A 23,374-nucleotide genomic window follows, 5' to 3' on the forward strand; every position below is an offset into this window, starting at 1 on the left:
GGGTTTGAACCGCCAGCCTTCTGGTTAGCAGTCAAGTGCCTTAGCCATTATGCTACTAGAGCTCCCGACTGGCTAGTATCCGATAATTCATGCTTTTGTTTGAATGCATTTAGTGTCAAGGGACTTTACTCATAAGATTCACTGTTTTTTTGAGGCTTGCCATAAATGCTGAAATTTATTACTTGGAAAATCTTTTTCCTATGAAAACGTTGTTGTTTTTACATGCGACTCATAGTGACCCCTCCTTGGGTTTCCGAGGCTATATCATTACAGAAGTAGATTGCCCAACCTTCCTTCCAAGGAGTCACTGGTGGGTTTGAACTGCCAGCCTTCTGGTTAGCAGTCAGGTGCCTTAGGCACTGTGCTACCAGAGCTCCCATGAAAGCATTAGTCATACTTTTTTTTTTTAAGCCCCATGTCATCTCGCATTGCTGTCACTGCCACTTTTTGTTTTCATTGTACCTATACATATCTTCATTATAGCCCTAAAAATACCAAACTAAACTCACTGCCATCAAGTTGATTCTGACTCATAGGAACCCCCTTTGGATTTCTGAGGCAGTATATCTTTACTGAAATAGACTGCCCAGCTTTCCTTCTGCAGAGTGGCTGGTGGGTTTGAACTGTCAACCTTCTGGTTAGCAGTCAAATGCTTGAGGCACTACGCCACCACAGCTTCATTACGGCCCTAAAAACAAACAAACACACACCAAAGTGCCATCAAGTCAGTGCCAACTCATAGTATAACCCCCATTGGGTTTCTGAAGAGGTTAATCTTTACGGAAGTAGATTGCCCCATCTTCCTTCCACATCATTACTGCCCTGTTGTTGTTGTGTGCTGTCCAGTCGGATCTGACTCATAGTGACCCCTTCTTGGGCTTCCAAGGTGGTATCACTATGGTAGTAGTTTGTCCAACCTTCCTTCTGAGGAGTGCCTGGTGGGGTTGAACAGCCAGCTATCTGGTTAGCAGTCAAGTGCCTTAGGCACTCTTCAGAAGTACACTACTAGTTCGATAAAGCCTGACTAGGGCATTACTGCCCTGTTGTTATTGGCCGTTGAGTCAGACCTGACTCATAGCTACCCCTCCTTGGGTTCCGAGGCGGTATCACTGCGGAAGTAGATTGCCCATCCTTCCTTTTGAGGAGTGGCTGGTGGGTTTGAACTGCCAGCCTTCTGGTTATCAGTCAAGTGTCTTAGTCACTGTGCTACCAGAGCTCCCATTACTGCCCTAATCAGGCTTTATTGAACTAGTGCACTTCTGAACTCTCTTGGATTGATTTGGAAGTTGCCCCACAGGAAAAACATCCTAAGGTAAAGAGTACGAAATAGCCTCCGTGTCTCTCATCCACCTCAATGTAGGTCATAGGTTCATATTTGAATATGTCAGTTTGGGGATTTCTTTTTGAAAAAAGTAAAATCTTTGAGTAAGTCTGTCCTTTGTCTTTTTAGTTCTTTTCTCTACCTGTAGCATACAGTCTTGGGAAACATCTCACATCAGTGCCCAATGAGAAACCCTTGTATCAGTGTATTCTTCTGGCTTCTCTGGATTGTGATTAAGTTACTGTTTACTATGTCTGTTGCTGTTGTGATTCATTTTCTTCCTTTTATGACAAGAGAACCAACCCTCTTTTCTTGTTGCCTTAGGTCAGTTTAGTCAGAGGCTACTTTATATTTTATATCACAGAGTATAAGTTTCATATTTTAACCTGGTCATCTGTTGACTTTATCGTAAGCAAACAGCCATGAGTAATAAACACCATATAAACGAAATGGACATAAAATAAATTTAAGTTTATAGTCAGATGAAACCATAAAGTTTATCTGCAAAGCCTCTGTATAGCTGTTAGTGCGGTGTTTAGTTTGTAAATGGCAAATAATTAATAGGGATATCATTGCTGATGTCAGAGGGAATTTATCTGTAAGCAAAGAATACCAGAAAGATGTTTACTCATGTTCTATTGACTGTGTAAAAGCACTTGATTGTGTGGATCATAACAAATTATGGATAACATCAAGAAAAATGGTAATTCCAGAACACTTGATTGTGCTCATCAGGAACCTATACATAGATCAGGAGGCTGTCATTCGAACAGAACAAGGAAATACTGCATGGTTTACAATCAGGAAGGGAGTACATCAGGGTTGTATCTTTTCTCACCATACTCAGTCTGTATGCTGAGCAAATAATCCAAGAAGTGGACTGTATGAAGAAGAACACAGCTTCAGGATTGGAGGAAGAGTCATTAACAACCTGCAATATGCAGATGACACAACTTTGCTTGTGAAAGTGAGAATGACTTGAAGCACTTACTGATGAGGATTGAAGAATACAGTCTGCAATATAGATGTACACCTCAATATAAAGAAAACAAAAATCCTCACAACTGGACCAATAAGCAGCATTATGATAAATGGAGAAAAGATTGAAGTTGTCAAAGACTTCACATCGCTTGGTTCTATAATTGATGCCAATGGAAGCAGCAGTCAGAACATAAGATGACATATAGCACTGGGCAAATCGGCCGCAAAGGGCCTCTTTCAAGTGCTGAAAAGCAAAGCTATCTCTTTGAAGACTAAGGTGCTCCTAACACAAGCCATGGTATTTTCAGTCACCTCATATGCATATGAGAACTGGACAATGAATAAGGAAGACCGAAGAAGAGTCATTGCTTTTGACTTGTGATGTTGGCAGAGAGTACTCAAAAGTACCATGGACTGCTAAAAGAAAGAACAGATCTGTCCTGAAAGAAGTACAGCCAGAATTCTCCTTGGAAGCATGAATGGTCAGACTTCGTCTCACCTACTTTGGTCATGTTGGATGATATCGTGGTTAGTAAAGTGGAGGGTCAACGAAAAAGGGGAAGGCCTTCAAGAAGATGGATTGACACAGTGGCTACAATGATGGGCTCAGGTATAACAATGATCATGGGGCTGGCACAGGACCTAGCAGTGTTTTGTTCTGCTGTGCATAGGGTCCTATGAGTTGGAGATGACTTGACGGCACCTAACAGCAGCAACAAATAATATGAAAGTAGTTGCAACTAGTACTCTGCATAAACCAACCTTGTATTTACATAGTCTTCTTGGGGAAACAAGAACTGGATGGAGTAGGAAGGGTCTGCCAGGTCCCTGATGGAAACTTGGGATTTAAGGGACCAAGTGTATCAGCTGCTGCTGCTGCTGTTAGGTGCTATCAAGTTGATTTGACTTTGTCGTGATCCTATACACAATAGAACAAAATACTGTCCGTTCCTGTACCGTCTTCACAATCCTAGGTATACTTGAGCCCATCGTAGCAGCCGCAGTACCAACCTGTCTTACTGAGGATCTTTCCCCTTTTCACTCACTCTCTACACCACAAATTAGATGGCTTAAAACAACAGATTTTTTGTTCTTACACATCTGGAGGCTAGGCATTGAAATCAGGGTGTCATCTTGGCTATGCTCTAGGCCAAAGGATCTAGAGAAGAATCCTTCCTGGCCTTTTCTTAGCTTTTGGTGGTTGCTAACAGTCTGTGGTATTTAAGTTGTAGTGCATCATCCCACTTTCTGCCTCTGTCATTACATGGTGGCCTCTACTCTGTGTGTCCAGATTTCTTTTTTAAAGGACATCCATCAGTCATTGGATTAAGACCTAATCTAAGTTAGTGTGACCTCCTTTGCATGGCTTATAACTTAAAGGATCCTACTTCCCTATAAGGTCACATTCACAGGTTCTGGGTGGACATGAATTTTATGGGGGATACTATCCAACTGAGTGCTCAGAGAAAATGTTTTCTGTAAAGAGCCAGATTTACTTGAGGGCCACATACCGTCCCACTTGCATATTCCTTCTTTTTTGTTTTCACAATCCTTTAGAAATGTGAAAAGCATTCTTAGCTTCATAAAGTACAAACACTAGCATTTGCTGACCCCCTAGCCTACAGTGGTATTTCTCAAAGTATGCTCTATAGGTCTTTCAAGTGTGTGTGTGTATGCATGATTACTTTAAAAATATTTGATTCAACTAAGTTAGATAGATAACTTTAGTAGAAGACAAAAAAAGCTGATGTTGAACTTTTATTTAGAATTTGCTACTGATAACCCAGTTTGAGAAGTGCAGAGACTGAGCCTGGTGGTAAGGATGATTAGCTGGACCTGACCTTGCATCTTTGTGGTTGGCTTTATTTCTCAGCTGTTGCAGATAGGGCAAAGGAACTCTGGTGGTGCAGTGCATAAATTATTTGATTGCTAACCAGAAGGTTGGCAGTTCAAACCCAACAGCCACTCCATGGAAGGAAGATGGAGTAGTCTACTTCTTTAAATATTTACCACTATGGAGCTCAGTGGAGGTGACTATGAGTCGGAATTGACTTGATAGCATTGAGCAGGTGGGCCTGGCTATGATTAGCTCCCAACTCAAAACACTTGCTCCCCGTACCCCTCTACTGCTCTGGTTTAAATCACTTATTAACCTCATAGACCCCCATGTGTGTGTGTGGGGGGGGTGAGGAAGTAACGGGTTCTATTTTCAAAAGTGTGTTTTAAGGATACTGGGTATCATTGTAGCCTAAAACTGTTGTAATTTGTGTTCTACAGGGAGTATTTTCTAAGTGTGTTGAACCACAAACCTGTGTATCTAAGGAAGATTTTGAGCCAAGGAATTCACTCTGAGAACACTAATCTGTGGATCGAATGCACGCTTGCTAGCATAGCACTTTAGGCGTGACCAGATCACACATCACCCTGTCTGTCTAGACTCATTTTTCAGAATTCCATTTGTGTTCTACTTCAGCCACTTAGATGGTGCTAGTGCTCAGTTTGATGACTACTAGATTCGGGAGCTCTAGTAGCATAGTGCCTAAGGCACATGACTGCTAACCAGAAGGCTGGCGGTTCAAACCTACCAGCCACTCCTCGGAAGGAAGATGGGGCAATCTACTTCTGAAGTGATACTGCCTCGGAAACCCAAGGAGGGGTCGCTCTGAGTCAGGTCTGACTCGACGGCACATAACAATAACAACAAGATTTTTTTTTTATTTTTTTAATCCTGCATCTTCATTTTCTCTTATTTGTGTTTCTTTGTAGCTTATTATAAATATAGCCTAAAAAAACACCAGTAGTAAAAACTTTTTTTAAAATTTAAAGGTAATTTTATTTTATTTTTTTAAGTTGTGATTTGGGTGAAAATTTACAGAGCAAATTCACTTTCCATACAGCAGCTCACATATACTTTGTCTCATGACATTGACCACAATTTACCACAATGCAACAGCTTGCCTTCTACTTCCTCCCGATAATTACCTTTTCCCTATGTCCATCCCTCCATGCACTCCTGTCCCTTGAGCTGTCTCCCTGTGCAAAAGCAGCCCTTCTTTCTCCCATGATTGTTCTCTCCAAGGAGCGTATCTACCTCAGGTAAATGTTTAACTCATATGCCTGTATTTTGTTTGGCTGGAAACCACAGGTGAGGGTTCAATTCCAGACCTGAAGGGCAGCTAGGGGCCATAGTCTCAGTGGTTCCACCAGGCTGTATCGGACCAGCAAACCTGGTCCCCCCCCTTTTTTTTTCTCCAAGTGAGTTTGAGTTTTGTTCCGCTCTCTATCAAGGATCTCCTACATAGATCCCCTTCCAAGTGGTTGACAGTAGTAGCCAGGCACCATCTAGTTCTTCTGGTCTCATAGTTGTATAGGCTGCAGATCGGATGGTGTACCAGTCAGCAGGACTAATTGTTTCCATGAATATTTGGTTTTCTTCATTCTCTGCTCTGGACAAGGAGAGACCCATCGTTGCATCTAGATAGCTGCTTGCAAGTTTTTAAGATCCCAGTTGCTACTTGCCAGAGTAGGAGGTGGAGCAATGTTTTGTACAGTATGTTATGCCAGTTGAACTTGATGTCCCCTGCAGCTATGGTCTTGAGTACACAGGTTCAACTACTCGATCCCTCTGGGTGGCTGGCTGTGTAGAAGATAATACTAAATTAAAAGGTACTTCAGTTGATATAATTATTGATTAGGTGAGAGTGTTTCTTTAGAACAGAGCCAGAGTTAGTGAGGGATCATCATACTATCTTTGAGCATTAAGTGGCAGTGAGATTGTAGACTGCCTATAGCTTGGCTCCTAGAATGGTCTTAGGCAAGGACCCTGGCACCATATCATCTTTTTATTAATAAAAACTTTAAGAAAATTTTAAAAAATCCTACCAGGAAACAAACTTTTATACTCCCACCTTTAGATATTTCCTTATTCCAGTTCTTCCTCTTTTTTTTTTTTTTTTCCTCTTTAATAGCCAAGATTTTTCTGAAGCCTGGTTTGTGTTCATTGTACTTCCTTGACTTCCATTCATTTTGCAGCTTGCTTCAGTGCCAGTGTCCTCACTGTTGCTTTTGCCAAAAAGATTATTATGTTGTCCAATAATAATTGTCAAGTTTCTAATCTTTATTTTACTTGAGTATTTTGTAGTACTTAATACCATTGACTTTTCTCTTAACTGAAATTCTCTCTTGTTTTGATGGTTGAGACCAAGTTCTCCCATCTGCTTGATCCTTTATCCCAAACTTCCTGCTTCTAGAAGCAGGTCACTATCCTGTCTCCCAAGGTGCCTCAACTTGGCTGGGCAGCCATGGTTCTCAGTGGCTTGGCTGCTATGTAATGATATCATTTGGCAATTAATGTAATGATGTAATTTGGCAGTTACGTAGCAATGTAATCCTCCATGGTATGATGTGATGTGGTTAGCCAGTCAGTTATAAGGGGAATTCCCTCAAGGGAATGGCTTGTATCCTATATATCTATACTTGGATGTTTTGACAAAATTTGCTCACTAGCTCTGGATCCTATTTCTGGCTTGTCATCATCTTACCTCTGGTTCTTGGGATTCATTGCCTCCATGGCCTATGAGCCAGCAACCTGCTGTCTAACCTGCTGATCGTATATTTATCAGCCCTTGCAGCTGTGTGAGTCAGGAGAAGCCTCCAGCCTGATGCCTTACCCACAGACTTGGGACTTTCCATCCTCTATAACCACATGAGCCATTTCCTTGAGATAAATTTCTTTCTCTGTATATGTATATGTGTTTGTGTATATACACAAACACACATACATATATACATACATAAGATCAAAAACAATGGTATTGAAGGAAGAAGTCCAAGCTGCACTGAAGGAATTGCCGAAGAACAGGACTACAGGAATTGATGGAATACCTATTGAGTTGTTTCAGCAAACACATGCAGCGCTGGAGGCACCAACTCATTTATGCTTGGAAATTTGGAAGACAGCTACCTGGCCAGTTGACTTGTAGAGAGAAATATTTCTGCCAATTCCAAATAAAGGTGATCCAACAGAACGTGGAAATTAGTGAAAAATATCATTTATCACAGCAGGTGTACTCTTACTGAAGATAATTAAAAAATGGTTGCAGTAGTATATTGACGGAGAACTTCCAGAAATGCAAGTTGGATTCAGAAGAGGATGTGGAACGAGGGCTATCATTGCTGATAACAGATGGATCTTGGCTGAAAACAAAGAATATCAGAAAATGGTTATCTGTGTTTTATTGATTATGCAAAGGCATTCAACTGTGTGGAGTGTAACAAATTATGGATACCATTGCAAAGAATGGGAATCCCAGAGTATTTAATTATCATGACGAACCTATACATATACCAAGAGGCTGTCGTTCAAACAGAACAAGGCAGTTTGGCATGGTTTAAAATCGTAAAGGATGTATGTCAGGCTTGTATCCTTTCACCATATTTATTTAGTCTGTATGGTGAGCAAATAATCTGAGAAGCTGGACTGTATAAGGAGAACACAGCATCAGGATTGGAGGAAGACTCATTAACAACCTGTGATATGCAGATGACACAACCTTGCTTGCTGAAAGTGAGGCTGACTTGAAGCACTTACTGATTACATCAAAGATTACATTTTTCAGTGTGGATTACACCTCAACATAAAATGAAAATCCTCACAACTGGACCAATAAGCAACATTATGATAAAAGGAGAAAAAAAATGAAGTTGTCAGGTATTTCATTTTACTTGGATCCACAACCAGCACCTGTGGAAGCAGCAGTCAGGAAATCAGAGGTCATATTGCACTAGGCAGATCTGCTGCAAAAGATCTCTAAAGTGTTAAGAAACAAAGATGTCACTTTGAAGACTAAGGTGCACCTGACCCAAGCCATGATAGTCTTTTCAGTCACCTCATGTGCACATGCAAGCTGGACAGTGAATAAGGAAGACCAAAGAATTTGTTGCCTTTGAGTTGAGATGCTGGTGTAGAATATGGAAAATACCACGGACTGCCAGAAGAACAAACAAATCTTTCCTGGAAGAAGTGTAGCCTGAATGCTTGTTGGAAGCAAGAGTGGCCAGACTTTGTCTCACTTATTTCGATATGTTGTCAGGAGGGACCAATCCCTGGAGAAGAATATAATGCTTGGTAAAGTAGAGGGTCAGCAAAGAAGGAAAAGACTGTCAACAAGGTGGATTGGCACACAGTGGCTGCAATGATGGGCTCAAACCTAGCAAGGATTACGAGAATGGGGAAGGACGGGGCAGTGTTTCGTTCTGTTGTACATAGGGTCACTATGAGTTAGAGATGACTTGATGGGACCTAACAACATAACTAACCATAAAACATACATGTATGTATATTTATTTATTTGTGTATGTGTGTATACATTTACTGGTTTTACTTATCTAGAGAACCCAGCCTAAGGCATTTGGTATCAGGAGTGGGTTCTAGAGAAACAGAATCGAAAGGATGAGTTTTGTAAATTAGTTCTCCAAGTTTGATTAGTCAGTTGTAAAGGCACCGATGACTCTGCTTCCAGTAGTAAAGAGGACACTACTCATCCATGACCTGAGGTGGAAATATTAACATGTAAAATATCACCACCAGTAGACCAGATATTGGTGAGAAATGAGGCTCTGGGTGATCTTATGTTTGATCTTTTTCCACAGATTTTTCAGAGTGAGAAAGATAGGGAAGCTGTTTTGTTGATTCTGGTTTTGCTAGACAGAGTGGTAAAAGAAAAAGATGGATAAGTCAGGGCTTCAGAGTCACAGCTCAAGAATGGCATAAAAGACATGAAAGTTGCCACATGTACCCTGAGAGAAACCCTTATTTCTTGTAATAACAGAGCCCCCATCTTGCTGACAACCAAACCCAGAGCCTTATCATTAGAGTGCCTGAATTATAATGCCAGTTGAATTCCCAACTGGCATCTTGAAATTTAGGATGCGGACATATGGGCAGATGATCAGAAAGCTGGGCATATTAAGTCCCTGAATTCTATTGAACCAGCCAGCAGACCAAAAACCAAACCAAACTCAATGCCATCAAGTCTGATCCAACTTGTAGTGACCCCTCCTTGGGTTTCTGAGGCAGTATCACTATGGAAGTAGATTGCCCAATCTTCCTTCCAAGGAGTGGCTGGTGGATTTGCACTGCCAGCCTTCTGATTAGCAGTCTGTCTTAGGAATCAGCTCTCTTATCCCCATCTGATGAGACTAACCCACCTGTGCCTGCTGAGTCATTGTCTGAGATACCATCTGTGGCAGCACTTAGGGCATTGCTTGAGGCAGATGCTTTACAAGATATTGCTGAATGTTCTCAGAACCCATCCCCGCCACCCGTTTTTGCTTCTAGACCTATAACTAAACTTAAATCCAAGCAAGCCCCAAAAGGTGAAGTACAAAATGTGACCCAGGAAGAAGTATACTACACCTGAAAAGAACTGCTTGACTTTTCTAATATGTACAAACAGAAGCCTGGGGAATATGTGTGGGAATGGCTGTTAAGGGTGTGGGATAATGGTGCCAGGAACATAAAGTTGGGTCATTCTGAGTTTACTGATGTTCTTGTTGTTGTTATGTGCCGTCGAGTTGGATCCGACTCATAGCAACCCCTCCTTGGGTTTCAGAGGTGGTATCACTACGGAAGTAGATTGCCCAACAACCTTCCTTCCAAGGAGTGGCTGGTAGGTTTGAACCGCCAGGCTTCTGGTTAGTAGTCAAGTGCCGTAGGCACTATGCTACCAGAGCTCGATATGACCCATTAATAAAAGATTCTTCATTCAGTATTTCAGCTTGAGAGATTAGGAAAAGATCTAATAGTTTATGTGGTTGGTTTACTGAAGCATAGATTACATGGTGACCTATACTGAAATCAAGTTGAAGTATCAGACCTGCCTTGGTATATTGTAGAAGGTATCCAAAGGCTTAGGGCTATTGTCATGTTAGAATGGATTTCAGTTTAGACCTACAGACCCATATTTTTAGTGCCCAGAGTACATACCTTTTATCACAATGGTGAAGGGATTCCTAGCATCTGTGAAGACTTCTGTGATTGCTATTTTGTGTGTTAGGGCACCTAACTACAGTGGGGTTGATTGGACCCCATGGTGGTTGGGGACAAGTGGTGACAGTCAACAAAGACAGAATAGACAATGGCTACCATAATGGAAGGGACTATTCTTTGGAGAAGGATATCATGCTTGGTAAAGTAGAGGGTCAACAAAAGAGGAGAAGGTCCTCAACAAAATAGATTAACACAGTGGCTACAGCAGTGGGCTCAAGTATTGTAGGGATCGTGAGGCTGGCACAGGACTGGGCATTGTTTCGTTCTGTTGTACATAAGGTCTCTATGAGTCGGGGACAACTCGATGGCACTTAACAGCAACAAACAGCACCATAGTGGACAGCAGATTCAAAGCTGTAATCAGAGTAATGCGACTTGTATGGACTTAGGGCATTGGCTGTTTAGTCATGTGTCCCTAGGAGTGAAATAGATGAGAAATCTACTAAATATTTACTTGATCTTTAACAAGCGAAAGAATTCTAGGTCAATTGAACTAGCAGTGGAACTCACTGCCAGAATAGAATCATGCCCCCCAGTCTATTCCCAGGCTTGAGTCAGTGACATATTTACAACTTCCTGATTGAGAGAGAGACGGGTCCCCTTGTGGAAGGATGTATATAGGTCCCCACTACACTGCCAAAAGTATATACATGTGTGTGTGTATATATAAAAGGAGCTCTGGTACTGCTCACCAGAAGGTTGGTGGTTAAAACCCGCCTGCTGCTGTGCAGAAGGAAGTTGGGGCAATCTGCTTCTGTAATGATTTGCCACCTTTGAAACCCAGCAAGGGTCGCTGTGAGTCAGATCAACTTGATGTTATGTGTGTATACCACCAAACTAACTGCCATTAAGTCAATTCCAACTGATAGCTACCTTATATGTATAAAACAATTATTTTTGTTTTGTTCCCTCCCTTATAAAATATAAGATGTAAACAGGGCTAGTGCATTTTTAGTTGCATGCATGTTAGTTGTATTATGTTAGGCATAAGTTATGACTTTATAATTGTCTTTATTGAGAGACTGTGTGTGGTTTAAGGAGATGTGTGCATAAGGCATCTGACTGCTGCTAACAAGAAGGTTGGTGATTCAAACCCACTAGCCACTCCACAGAAGGAAGACTGGGCAATCTATTTCCATAAAGATTTACCACCTTGGAAACCTTATGGGGTCACTGTGAGTTGGAATCAACTCGATGGCTGTGGGTTTGGTTTGGGGGTTTGGGTACAGGTGCTAAGTTGACAAGGTGTGTGCATGTATGTGTGTGTTGTGGTAAAGCTTGTTCACTTGCTCTGGATCATGAACCCAGCTCATCGTCACCTGACCTCCAGTTCTTGGGATTAATCAGCCTCTGCAGCCTGTGAACCAGTATCCTGCCATCTATCTACCTGCTGATTTTGGATTCTTCAGCCCTTGCATCTGTGTGAGTAGGAGAAGCTAGATGCCTGACCCATAGGCTTGGTACTTGGCAGCCTCTACAACCCCATGAGCCATTTTCTTGAGATAAATCTCTCTCTTTCTCTCTCTCTTTTTCTCTCTCTCTCTCTCTGTCTCTCTGTCTCTCTCTCTGTGTGTGTATACATACATACACTCTCGTGCTTCACTGGTTTTGCTTCTCCAGAGAACACAGCCTAAGACTCAGTGCAAACCAACTACTTGCCAGGTAGTGGTGGAGCCCTTAACTGTGTGTGTTCTCCCCAGGGACTCCTGCCACTAGAATTAACTAAGTAAGAAGGAGAATTAATTATGTGTTTAAAAAGCATCAGCACTTCTCCTTGTCTATAGTATAGATTGAAAATTAAGGTCCTGTAACGTTGTTTTTCTATAATGAGATTGAGATAAAATTGAATGACGGTATTCCCAATTCACTGAAGGATGAATTTTTTTAATGTTGTGTTTTTCCAGATCTCTTAAAAATTCTTATTTGTTACCACTCTTTGTAATCTATCATAAGATGAAGGAGCTCTGGTGGCATAGTGATAAGGCTGTGGTGGCACAGTGGCTAAATTGTTTAGCTGCTAACCAGAAGGTCAGTGGTTCAAACCCACCAGTCACTCTGGGGAAGGAAGACAGGATGATCTACTTCATAAAGATTTACTGCTTCAGAAATCGATCTACTTCCGTAGTGATACTACCTCGGAAACCCTCGGAGGGGTCGCTATGAATCGGGGCCTACTTGACGGCACATAACAACACAATTACGAGTCAGAAACGATTTGATGGCAGTGAGTTTGGTTTGGTTTGGTATCATAAGATGATGTTTGAGTTCACCTAAACTTTTTTACTTAGTGTTTTATATTTACCAGTGTCAACTTTATTAAAGCATTTGACTGGATTTCACTGTCTGGCTCCACTCATCTTGTTAGTTTTATTCGCTACCATATCTCCCTTTAGAATCTTGCAGAATTCGTTTCAACTCCTGGCTATAAACCAAACCCACCCAACCCATTGCCGTTGACTTGATCCCAACTCATAGCAACCCTATAGGACAGAGTAGAACTGCCCCATACTGTAAATCTTTATGGAAGCAGACTGCCTCATCTTTCTCCCATGGAGCAGCTGCTTGGTTCAATCTGCTGACCTTGTGGTCAGCAGCCAAGTGCTTTAACCACTGTGCTACCTACCGTAGCTCTGCCACTTACTAATTGTGAGACGGGAGCCCTGGTGGTGTAGTGCCTACAACATTTGACTCCTAACCAGAAGGCTGGCAGTTCAGACCCACCAGCCACTCCTCGGAAGGAAGATTGGGCAATCTACATCCATAGTGATGTTGTTGTTGTTGTTGTTATTTGCCTTCGAGTCAGCCCTGACTCGTAGCGACCCCTCCTTGGGTTTCTAAGGCAGTATCACTACGGAAGTAGGATTGCCCAACCTTCCTTCCAAGGAGTGGCTGGTGGGTTTGAACTGCCAGCCTTCTGGTTAGCAGTCAAGTGCCTTAGGCACTATGCTACCAGAGCTCCTTAGTGATACCACCTTGGAAACCCAAGGAGGGGTTGCTATGAGTCAAATTGACTTTGTGGCAGTGAGTTTTTGTTTTGTTTTGTTTGGGGCAAGTTATTCAAAATAATAATAATAGTGCTTTCCTTTTTGGAGTACGAGGATTGAGTGAAATAAGCACGTAAAGCGCTTAATACAGGCTCTGGCACATAGTAAGTGACTTAAGAAATATCAGCGATTATTACCTTACTCTTCAGCCTGAATCTCAAATGTGTGTGATCATTCACTACTCCTAGACCCAGGAACATCTGATTGTTTCCTCTTCCCTATTCCTGTGTCTCCTCCTCTTCCTTCAGGATTTAGCTCTTATGAGAAATGTGTCCTAGCATGTGTTCCTAGATCTCCATCCCTCCCTTATTCTATTCATTCTTACATTTGTGATTTGTGTACATACCCTATTTAGGGCATATGTTTCAGTACAATTTGTTAGTTTTCCAAACTGTCTTTTTCTCTGTGCTAGGGATTAGTTCTCAGTCTTGTTGTTAACTTGCAGTGCCTTGCATGGTAACAGATTTTCAGTTAGTAAATTCAAATGCTGTCATCCAGGCTGTCTCATTTAATCCCCAAACACCCTGTAGTGAGTAGACATTTTTATCTCCTTTTGTAGGTAACAGAAACTAGAGCTTAGATGATGTTAAACAGTTTGCCTTTGCACTTGGTTTGTGAGTGACAGAGCTGGCCTGTAGTAAAGTTTTGTATCTTTCATACTGTGCAGTGGTGTGAAGGTTGGGTGTGTGTGTGTGTGTATGCTTGCGCGCATGCATGTGTTTTGATCTCTGAAGATCAGTAATTAAATACATGCTACTCAGCAGCAATGAACATAGATAATATTGTTTGTCCTGTTTAACTTGTAGTTTTAATAGAGGAATTGACAATGGTGTTCTCCATTAGCAGTTTTCCTGTTAGGTTGTTGGTTTTCCTCTTGTGACCTATTAGTCTAGAATTCCCCACATTTAGTGACTTGGGACTATTCCAAAGCTATTCTCCTAAACTTTTACATTGTCTTTGTTTTTGAATTTCCTTTGTCTTTAATTTTATGATACGGGAAACGTCTCAAGAATTAAGATTCTGCCAGTTCAGAATTGTAGTAGTTTGATTTGTATAGAACTTGCTTTTTTTGTACTACGTAATATTGCTTAGAAAAATAATTTGATTAAATATACTTAAGAAATTGAACTTTATGTAGAAAATTTGCATAACAAGTACTAGTTGAAATAGTTTGTACTTAAAAGAATTAACGTTGTATTTTTTTCCAAAATTTAACTCAACTTTTTACTAATTTCAAATAGCCATTATTAAATTTTTGTTATATATTTAGTAACATCTTTAATGGCAATTGTGTATTTGTATATAAATAATAGCCCTTTTTGTCCTTATTTAGGATTTTCATTTTAAGATCATTCTATAAATCTGGGCAACTTAATGACTTTTTAAGGCTTTTGTATTCAGTGAAAAATATTAATTCCAGTAGCTGGGGGAGAGAGATTGTTGGGGGTAACTAGATTATTAAACTACAAAAGTATTCCATGTCGTTAATTTTAAAAAGAAAGTTTCAGGCTACATTAATAATGTGCATGGTGATTCTGGCTATCTTAGAAGCTGTAGTTGTTGAACAGAGTTGCATCATAAATTCCAAAGGATGAGAAACAGTATCTTCTTTTACAAAATAAAACAAAAAAGTATAAAGATGAGCACTATTTATTGCACCACAGTACTCTTTCCTTTTGGTGCATGGCTTTGTTGTTAATTTTAGTTTTGCTTGTTTAAAAAAGTATTCATAAGCATTCCTTTCATTACAGACAATTTAACGGACCATAGTAATAAAGAAAAAATGTATCATAAAAAATTTCTGTAAAAATTACTGTAATAAGTAATATTTATATTTGATTTTAGGGAAGCTATGCGAAATTATTTAAAAGAGCGAGGGGATCAAACAGTACTTATCCTTCATGCAAAAGTTGCACAGAAGTCATATGGAAATGAAAAAAGGTAAGATTCCTGCCTTTCTGATGAGTAGTTCATTGTAGCTATCACAGAATTTGCAAATGATGTGTTAATATGCATGCTAGAGAATGGTTTTATTGGGTTAATTTCCAAGCACAAAACAAAAAATAGAGCACTTGTTTCTCTAGGAGGGAAAAAAAACAAATGAATTGTTGCATATTCTAGCCAGAAGGAGCCCTTAATAAAGGTGATCTGGCTAAGATTTCACAAAATGAAGTAATGGATGATTTTTCTTTTGAGCTCTGGTGGTGCAGTGCCTAAGGCATTTGACTGCTAATCAGAGGGCTAGTGGTTCAAACCCACCAGCCACTTCTCAGAAGGAAGATTGGGCAATCTACTTCCATAGAGATACCACCTCAGAAAACCAAGGAGGGGTCTCTATGAGTTGCAATCGACTATACAGTAGTGAGTTTATTTTTTAATTTTTTTGGAAGTTCCCTAAATATTTCCACAATAAATTAACTACTTCAAAAAGTAGCTTTCGTTTTGGCTGAAAATACACTTTTTATAAACAAATGCAGCCCCAAAAATACTACTTTGAAAAGGGAAAGGATTAAACAAATCCTGATCCTAAAGCTTCCTTGAGCTCAGTGTGAGTTGAAGCAGGAGCCAGTGTGAAGAGCTCCCAGTCTTGTCTGTCTTGACCTGCATGTGTGGCTGTTAAGAACCAAACAGCAAAAGTGTGTTGGTTCTCTCTCATGCCACCTGGATGTGAACACTCTAGAAATTGCCCATAAAGCAAATTATTGTTGTTAAGTGTCACAGAGTTAATCTTCAACTCATAATGGCCCCATGTGTCAGACTACAAGTGTCCCATAGGGTTTTCTAGGCTGTAATCTTTATGGAAGGTGCCCTGTTGATGCAGTGATTAAATCACTCAGTTGCTACCTGAAGTGTTGGGGGTTTGAACTCACCAGCTGCTCTGAAGGGGAAAGATGTCATAGTTGGCTTCCATAAAGATTTATGGCCTTGGAAACCTTATGGGGGCAATTTTACTCTGATCTATAGGGTCACAATGAGTTGGAATTGACTAGATGGCAACAAGTTTGATTTGATTTAACCTTACATAATCAGATCACGAGGTCTTTCTCTGATGGAGCCTTTGGGTAGATCCGAGTCTCCAACCTTTTGGTTAGCAGCTGAGCACTTAACTGTTGTGCTACCAGGTTTCTTTAAATCAGATTGTTGTTGTTAAGTGTCAGCGAGTCTGTTCCTACTCATGGCGACCCGCGTAGAACAGGACAGATACTGCCTCACAGTTGCTGCTGAGCTTGAGCTCCTTGTTGCAGCCACTGTGTCATCGAGGATCTAACTCCAGGGACCGGCCCCTCCTGATGATGAGGCCAAAGTACGAGAGGTGCAGTCTCTCCATCTTCACACCTAAGGAACGTTTTGTTAAATTATAACAAAATGGTCTAACGGCATTTTTTTCCACATTATCTTACAAATGCCAGCTTTTTGGGGGTGTGGGGAATTTAGGATTGAACATTTTTGTTTTGTTTATATTTTCATTTGTTGGGAGCTCTGGTGGCTTAGTACCTAAGGCATTGACTGCTACCCAGAAGGCTGGTGATTCAAACCCACCAGCCACTCCTAGCAAGGAAGATTGGGCAATCTACTTCCGTAGAGATGTTGTTGTTATGTGCCCTAGGGACCTCTCCTTGTGTTTCCAAGGCAGCAGTATCTCTACGAAAGTCAAGTGCCTTAGGTACTATGCTACCAGAGCTCCCTCCATAGAGATACCACCTCAGAAACCCAAGGAGGAGGGGTCGCTATGAGTCAGGACCAACTTGATAGCAGTGCAGTTTCATTTGTTGGAATTTTCTCGTTAATAGTTTTGTGAGTCTTTGTCTAGTAACATTTTTGTGTTAAGCATATCGTGGACAAGGATAGCCTGCTTGTGGAGGAAGATGATTTCTTTGGATTATCTAGAAAGACACTAAACTGAAGTAGGAGAAGTAATGACAACTCATATTTTAGGGGTGAGTTTCTAAGGAATGAATGGAATCTTAGATAGTTTGTGAGATAAAGAGAATTTTAGCATATACATAAGAGAAGGGGAAGTGTAAGTCTATAATTAAAATTTTAATTTACATGCCAGAAGAAAATTAGGAAGTTCCTTACTTAAATTCATCTCAATCTGAAAAGGCTAGCTAAAAAGGTAGAACTATTTAATTGATAATTGTATCCTTAAAAACTTTGAACTACTGTATTAGGGGAAAAGAGACCTCAGATTAAACAGGTTCAATGGAGACAATTTTAATTAATCCTCGACCAGAACAGAGATAATCATCCTGAATGAAGGAAACCATCAGCATGAGAAAGCTGAATGGAGCCCACTGATCGTGACCACGTGGCTAATTCTATGTGAATTTAAATCATCACAAAATCATGATTGGTGGTAGATGGATTCACAACTGTTACAAGTGAAAGGACTGAAGAAGCAGGGGAGAGATCATGATGGGGATACACATAATTGAAAATAGAAAGGGGTTATAGGATTGGTTCTGGGTCTTGACTACCTGGCTCGGTGGTGGTCAGGATAGGCTGACTCATGACCCTGCAGCCTGAGGCTTAGCCACAAGGTGGCTACCAAACTACACAAAGATCCCAAACTTAGTTTAAATTAGAAAAGGACACTCTCAGGCAAGTTCCCTAGTTCTGGTTTCAACCACCAGCCACTCCTCAGAAGGAAGATGGGGCAATCTACTTCCGTAGTGATATGCCTCAGTGATACTGCCAATCTACTGTTGTAGTGATACGACCCTGGCAACCCAAGGAGGGGTCACTATGAGTGGGGGCTGACTAGATGACACATAATAACAACAACAACTTCCTGAAGGCAAACTGCCCCTCTCTGGGTTTGTCCTGGAATTTGTCTGTGCATAGCCACAATGCTGGTTTATAGGTCAGAAAGAACCCACACGGCGTCTGAAACTTCAGTCAAACCTCAAAATGGAGTGAGGGCTCCTGCTGCGGGCCACAGCTTTCCACAACCCCGAGTGCTTTAAAATTTACGCTTAATATACAACTTTATTCAGGTTTACTAGATTTCTGATTATTTTATCTTTTAATAAACTTAAATCATTTGATTTAGAGGTAAGTATGGGACAAAGTTGGCATCTACAGTTTTCTTTACAAATAACAAATTATTGATTATCAATTACTAGTAATTGCCTTAAGGAGCTCTGGTGGGGTGGTACCTAAGGCATTTAGCTGCTAACCAGAAGGTTGGCAGTTCAAATCTACCAGCCACTCTATGGAAGGAAGACTGGGAAATCTACTTTCATAAAGATTTACTGCCTCAGAAACCCAAAGGGAGTCACTATGAGTCAGAATCAGCTCGATGACAGTGAGTTTTTGAGTAATTACCTTCCCTTTTATTTTCTAAAATGTACATATTTAATTGAATGGTAATATAAGATTACTTAAAATGATTTGGAACATAGAAACCTATGAAGATCATGGTTCCGTTTCTCAAGAAGTAAACCAAACCAAAACCAAACTCACTGCCATCAAGTCATATCCCACTCACAGCCACCCTTCTTTGCATTTCCCAGGCAGTATCACTACGGAAGTAGATTGCCTAACCTTCCTTCCAAGAAGTAGGTACTGGAAATTCAGTAGCAGTGAAGTAGCTTGGAAGAGCAGTTCTTAGTATCCTTTCAACAACCTCTTTTCTTTTAAATAATAGAATGCAGTGTGTATGTAGCAGATCAACTGTTTTGTAAACAAAATAGAACAAGGCAATACCTTCTTTACCTGAGATGAGTGTGAAAGGCCACCTGAAGGTCTCAGGCCATCCAGTGGAATCTGACTCATAGCCACTCCTCCTTGGGTTTCCGAGAGTAGATTGCCCAGTCTTCCTTCCGAGGAGTGGCTGGTGGGTTTGAACAATCAGCCTTCTGGTTAGCAGTCATAAGCCTTAGGCACTGCGCCACCAGAGCTCCTGTGAAGGTCTCACAGGCAAGAGGAAAAGAAATAATTTCTGTTAGTTAGCTCCATTCATGGGAGCTCTGGTAGCATAGTGCCTAAGGCACTTGACGGCTAACCAGAAGGCTGGCGGTTCAAACTCTTTGGAAGGAAGGTTGGGCAATCCTACTTCCGTAGTGATAACTGCCTCGGAAATCCAAGGAGGGGTCGCTATGAGTCCGGTTTGACTCGACGGCACATAACAACAACAACAACAACAGCTCCATTCATGAGACAGACATTGTTCTGAAAATGGGTAACAAATGTCTTTTAAATTTCATCCTCGAAATAATCTTGTGAAATACACGTTATAACCTGCATTCTGTAGTAAAGAAACTAAAGATCAGACATGAAATACGTGCCCGGTTCACATTCAGTAGGAATTGATGGAACTGGGGTTGCAATTACTGGATCTCTGATTCTAAATTTCTTGTTCTTTATACTGCCCTAATTTTCATACAAGAAGCAGTGATTAAGGCATTTGGCTGCTAACCAAAAGGTTGGCAGCTCAACCAACTAGGCGCTCTGGGGGAGAAAGATGAGGCAGTCTGCACCATTAAACTTTACAGCTTTGGAACCACTATGGAGCAGTTCTACTCTGTTCTGTAGGATCACTGTGAGTTGGAATCAACTCTGGCTGTGGATATGGTTTTTCACTTTTTAAAATTTTATTTTCATAGCATTCCATTTTGTATTTCAGTGTTGGTTGTCTATAGCAGGGTTTGGGGATAGAGGAGGTGCAGGAAACTTTGTAAACTTAACAAGTTTGCCTAAGATCATCTCTATCACCATTACCTGTTCAGGCTGTGCTGGATCTGATGGAATAGGAACAGAAGTGTGTTTATCACAGAGTTTCAACTTGAGCAGTGCTGCCTTTCTTTCTCTGAATGCTTAAAGATGAATTTTGATGCAGTTGAATTTATTCAGTGATCCATCCAATCATGTATTCTTTATTTCTGAACATGTATTTAAGTGTCAGGTACTGTGCAAAAAAGCTTTACTGAGAGTTTTAAAAATTACTATGTCATTTGAGGCTGGCAAGGAGCTGGGGCCAAAACAGCCACGGGAACCCAGGTGTGGGCTGGCAGACAGGCCACACACTCAGATGCAGGAGGTAGGGGAGGAGTTGGGGCTTAGACAGAGCCCTGGGATCCAGGTAAGGGGAGGGAGACAGGCCACACACCTAAGAGGCAGGAAGGGGACAAAAGCCAGGGATGATAGAGCCGTGGGATCCGGGTAAGGGGAGGGCGAAGAGGTTTCGAACAGCTGAGGAAGACAAACTTGTCTGTCAGTTTGTCATACCTTGGGGGCTTGCATGTTGCTGTGAGGCTTGAGGCTGTGCCACCGGTCTCTCAGCTGCCAGCAGGGTTGCACATGGTGCACAGGTTTTATTGCAGCTTACAGACTGAGACAGACTAGGAAGAAGGAAGAGACCATCTACTTCTCAAAGAATTGGCCAGGGAAAAACTTATAAATAGCAGAGAAACACTGTCTGATACATTACTGGGCAACTTTATGAATAGCCCTGAAACATTGTCTGATACAGTGCAGGAAGACCAGCCCCTTAGGTCAGAAGGCACTCAAAATAGGAGTGGGAAAAGAGCTGCATCATCAGAGTAGAACCAACCTTAATGATACGGATAAAGTAAAGCTTTTGGGACCTCTATTTGCTGATGTGGCACAACTCAATTTGAGGAGAAACAACTACAAACATCCATTAATAATCAGAACATGGAATGTACAAAGTATGAAGCTAGGAAAATTGGAAGTTGTCAAAAATGAAATGAAATGCATAAAGATTGGTATCCTAGGTATTAGTGAGTTGAAATGAACTGGTTTTGGCCATTTTGAATCAGACGACCATATGATCTACTTTACCTGGAATGATAGTTTGAAGAGGAATGGCATGGCATTCATCATCACAAAAAATATTTCAAGATCTGTCCTGACGTACAATGCTGTCAGTGATAGCATAATATCCATACATCTACAAGGAAGACCAGTTAATACTACTATTATTCAAATTTATGCACCAACCACCAAAACCAGAGATTAGGAAATTGAAGATTTTTATCAATTTCTGCAGTCTGAAATTGACTGAACATGCAGTAAAGATGTGTTAATTATCACTGGTGACTGGAATGCAAAAGTTAGAAACAAAGAAGAATTACTGGTAGTTGGAAAATTTGGCTTTGGTGACAGAAATAACATTGTAGACCGCATGATAGAATTTTGCAAGACCAACGACTTAATCATTGTAAATACCTTTTTTCAACAACACAAATGGTGGCTGTACACATGGACCTCACCAGATGGAGTACACAGGAATCAGATTGACTACATCTGTGGCAAGAGGTGCTGGAAAAGCTCAATATCTTTAGCCAAAATAAGGCCAGGAGTCGATTATGGAACAATCAACTGCTCATGTTGCAAAGTAAACTTGAAGTTGAAGACAATTAAAACAAGTCCACAAGAGCCACAATACAACCTTGATGATATCCCTCCTAAATTTAGAGACCATCTAAAGAATAGATTTGATGCATTGAACACCAGTGACCGAAAACCAGAAGAGTTATGGGATGACATCAATAGCATCATCCATAAAGAAAGCAAGAGGTCATTAAAAAGATGAGAAAGGAAGAAAAGACCAAAATGGATGTCAGAAGAGACTGAAAATTGCCCATGAGTGAAGAGTAGCTAAAGCAGATGGAAGAAATGACAAGATAAAAGAGGTGAACGGAAGATTTCAAAGAGCAGCTTCAGCAGACAAAGCCAATTACTATTATAATGAAATGTGCAAAGACCTTGAGGTAGAAAACCAAAAGGGACGAACACACTGAGCACTTCTCAAGCTGAAAGAACTGAGGAAAAAATTTAAGCCCTGAGTTGCAATATTGAAAGATTCTGTGGGCAAAATATTGAACGATACAGGAAACATCAAAAGAAGATGGAAGGAATACACAGAATCATTGTCCTAAAAAGACCTGTTCAATGTTCATCCACTTCAGAAGGTGGCATATGATCAAGAACCAATGGTATTGAAGGAAGAAGTTGAAGCTGCAGTGAAAGAATTGGTGAAGAACAAGGCTCCAGGAATGGATGAAATACCCATTGAGATGTTTCAACAAACAAATACCCTGCTGGAGGCACTCACTAGGTTGTGCCAAGAGATTTGGAAGACAGCTACCTGGCCAACTGACTGGAAGAGATCCATACTTGTACCTATTCCAAAGAAAGGTGATCCCACAGAATTTGGAAATTATCAAACAATATCATTAATATCACATACAAGTAAGATCTTACTGAAGATAATTAAAAAACGGTTGCAGCAGTATATTGACAGAGGACTTCCAGAGGTGCAAGCTGGATTCAGAATAGGATGTGGAACAAGGGATAGCATAGCTACTGTCAGATGGATCTTGGTTCAAAGAAAAGAATACCAGAAAGATGTTTACTTGTGTTACATTGATTATGCAAAGGCATTTGATTGTGTGGATCATAAAAAATTATGGGTAACAATGAGAAGAATGGGAATTCCAGAACTGCTTGAACAATTTCTCTTAGGAAGATCAGCACGAGGCCGGCCAGTCCCCATGAGGTGGAGGTTAAAGATGTCCCAAATATCCATACTACCATGCCACTCCGTCATTTCAGACATTAACTCCCCCTCCTCCTCCCAGTAATTTCCCCAGTCTTAGGGTTCTGTATTCTGCTGTAATGCCTCACAGAACTCACAGACACCCAAGGGTTCATCTCACGTAGTAGTGGTGGAGGCTGGCAGGCTGGCGAGTCCCGGGGCCCTGAGTAGGTCTGGCGGATCCTCCCAACTCTCGGGGTTTGATGAACCTCGATCAGCAGATCATTTGCTGTCCCAAATCCGGGGTGAGATGAGGATGATCCAAGACACGAAACCGGAGCAAGAGGAGAGCGAATCTTCCCAGGAGATTCGTAGGTATACCCTCAGGGAAGCTAAGGGTGGTGATTTGAATTATACCCTCCAGCAAGGCAGGACTCAAGATACATTCCACCTGTGTTGCCCCAACAGAATTA

At 41.0% G+C, this 23,374-nt stretch overlaps 1 protein-coding gene across 1 annotated transcript in view; it reads left to right on the forward strand.

The window, feature by feature from the left end:
- RBPJ (recombination signal binding protein for immunoglobulin kappa J region) overlaps positions 1–23,374 on the forward strand; it is a 197,026-nt gene that overhangs the window by 110,094 nt on the left and 63,558 nt on the right. The window contains exon 3 of the mRNA XM_042782879.1: positions 15,242–15,337. Coding sequence (XP_042638813.1) covers positions 15,242–15,337 — 96 coding nt within the window. The remainder of the gene's footprint in view (positions 1–15,241; positions 15,338–23,374) is intronic.

This window comes from Orycteropus afer, unplaced genomic scaffold (assembly GCF_000298275.1).
Source record: "Orycteropus afer afer isolate SDZICR_OR568_19922 unplaced genomic scaffold, OryAfe1.0 scaffold00497, whole genome shotgun sequence".
Classification (NCBI taxonomy): Eukaryota; Metazoa; Chordata; class Mammalia; order Tubulidentata; family Orycteropodidae; genus Orycteropus; species Orycteropus afer.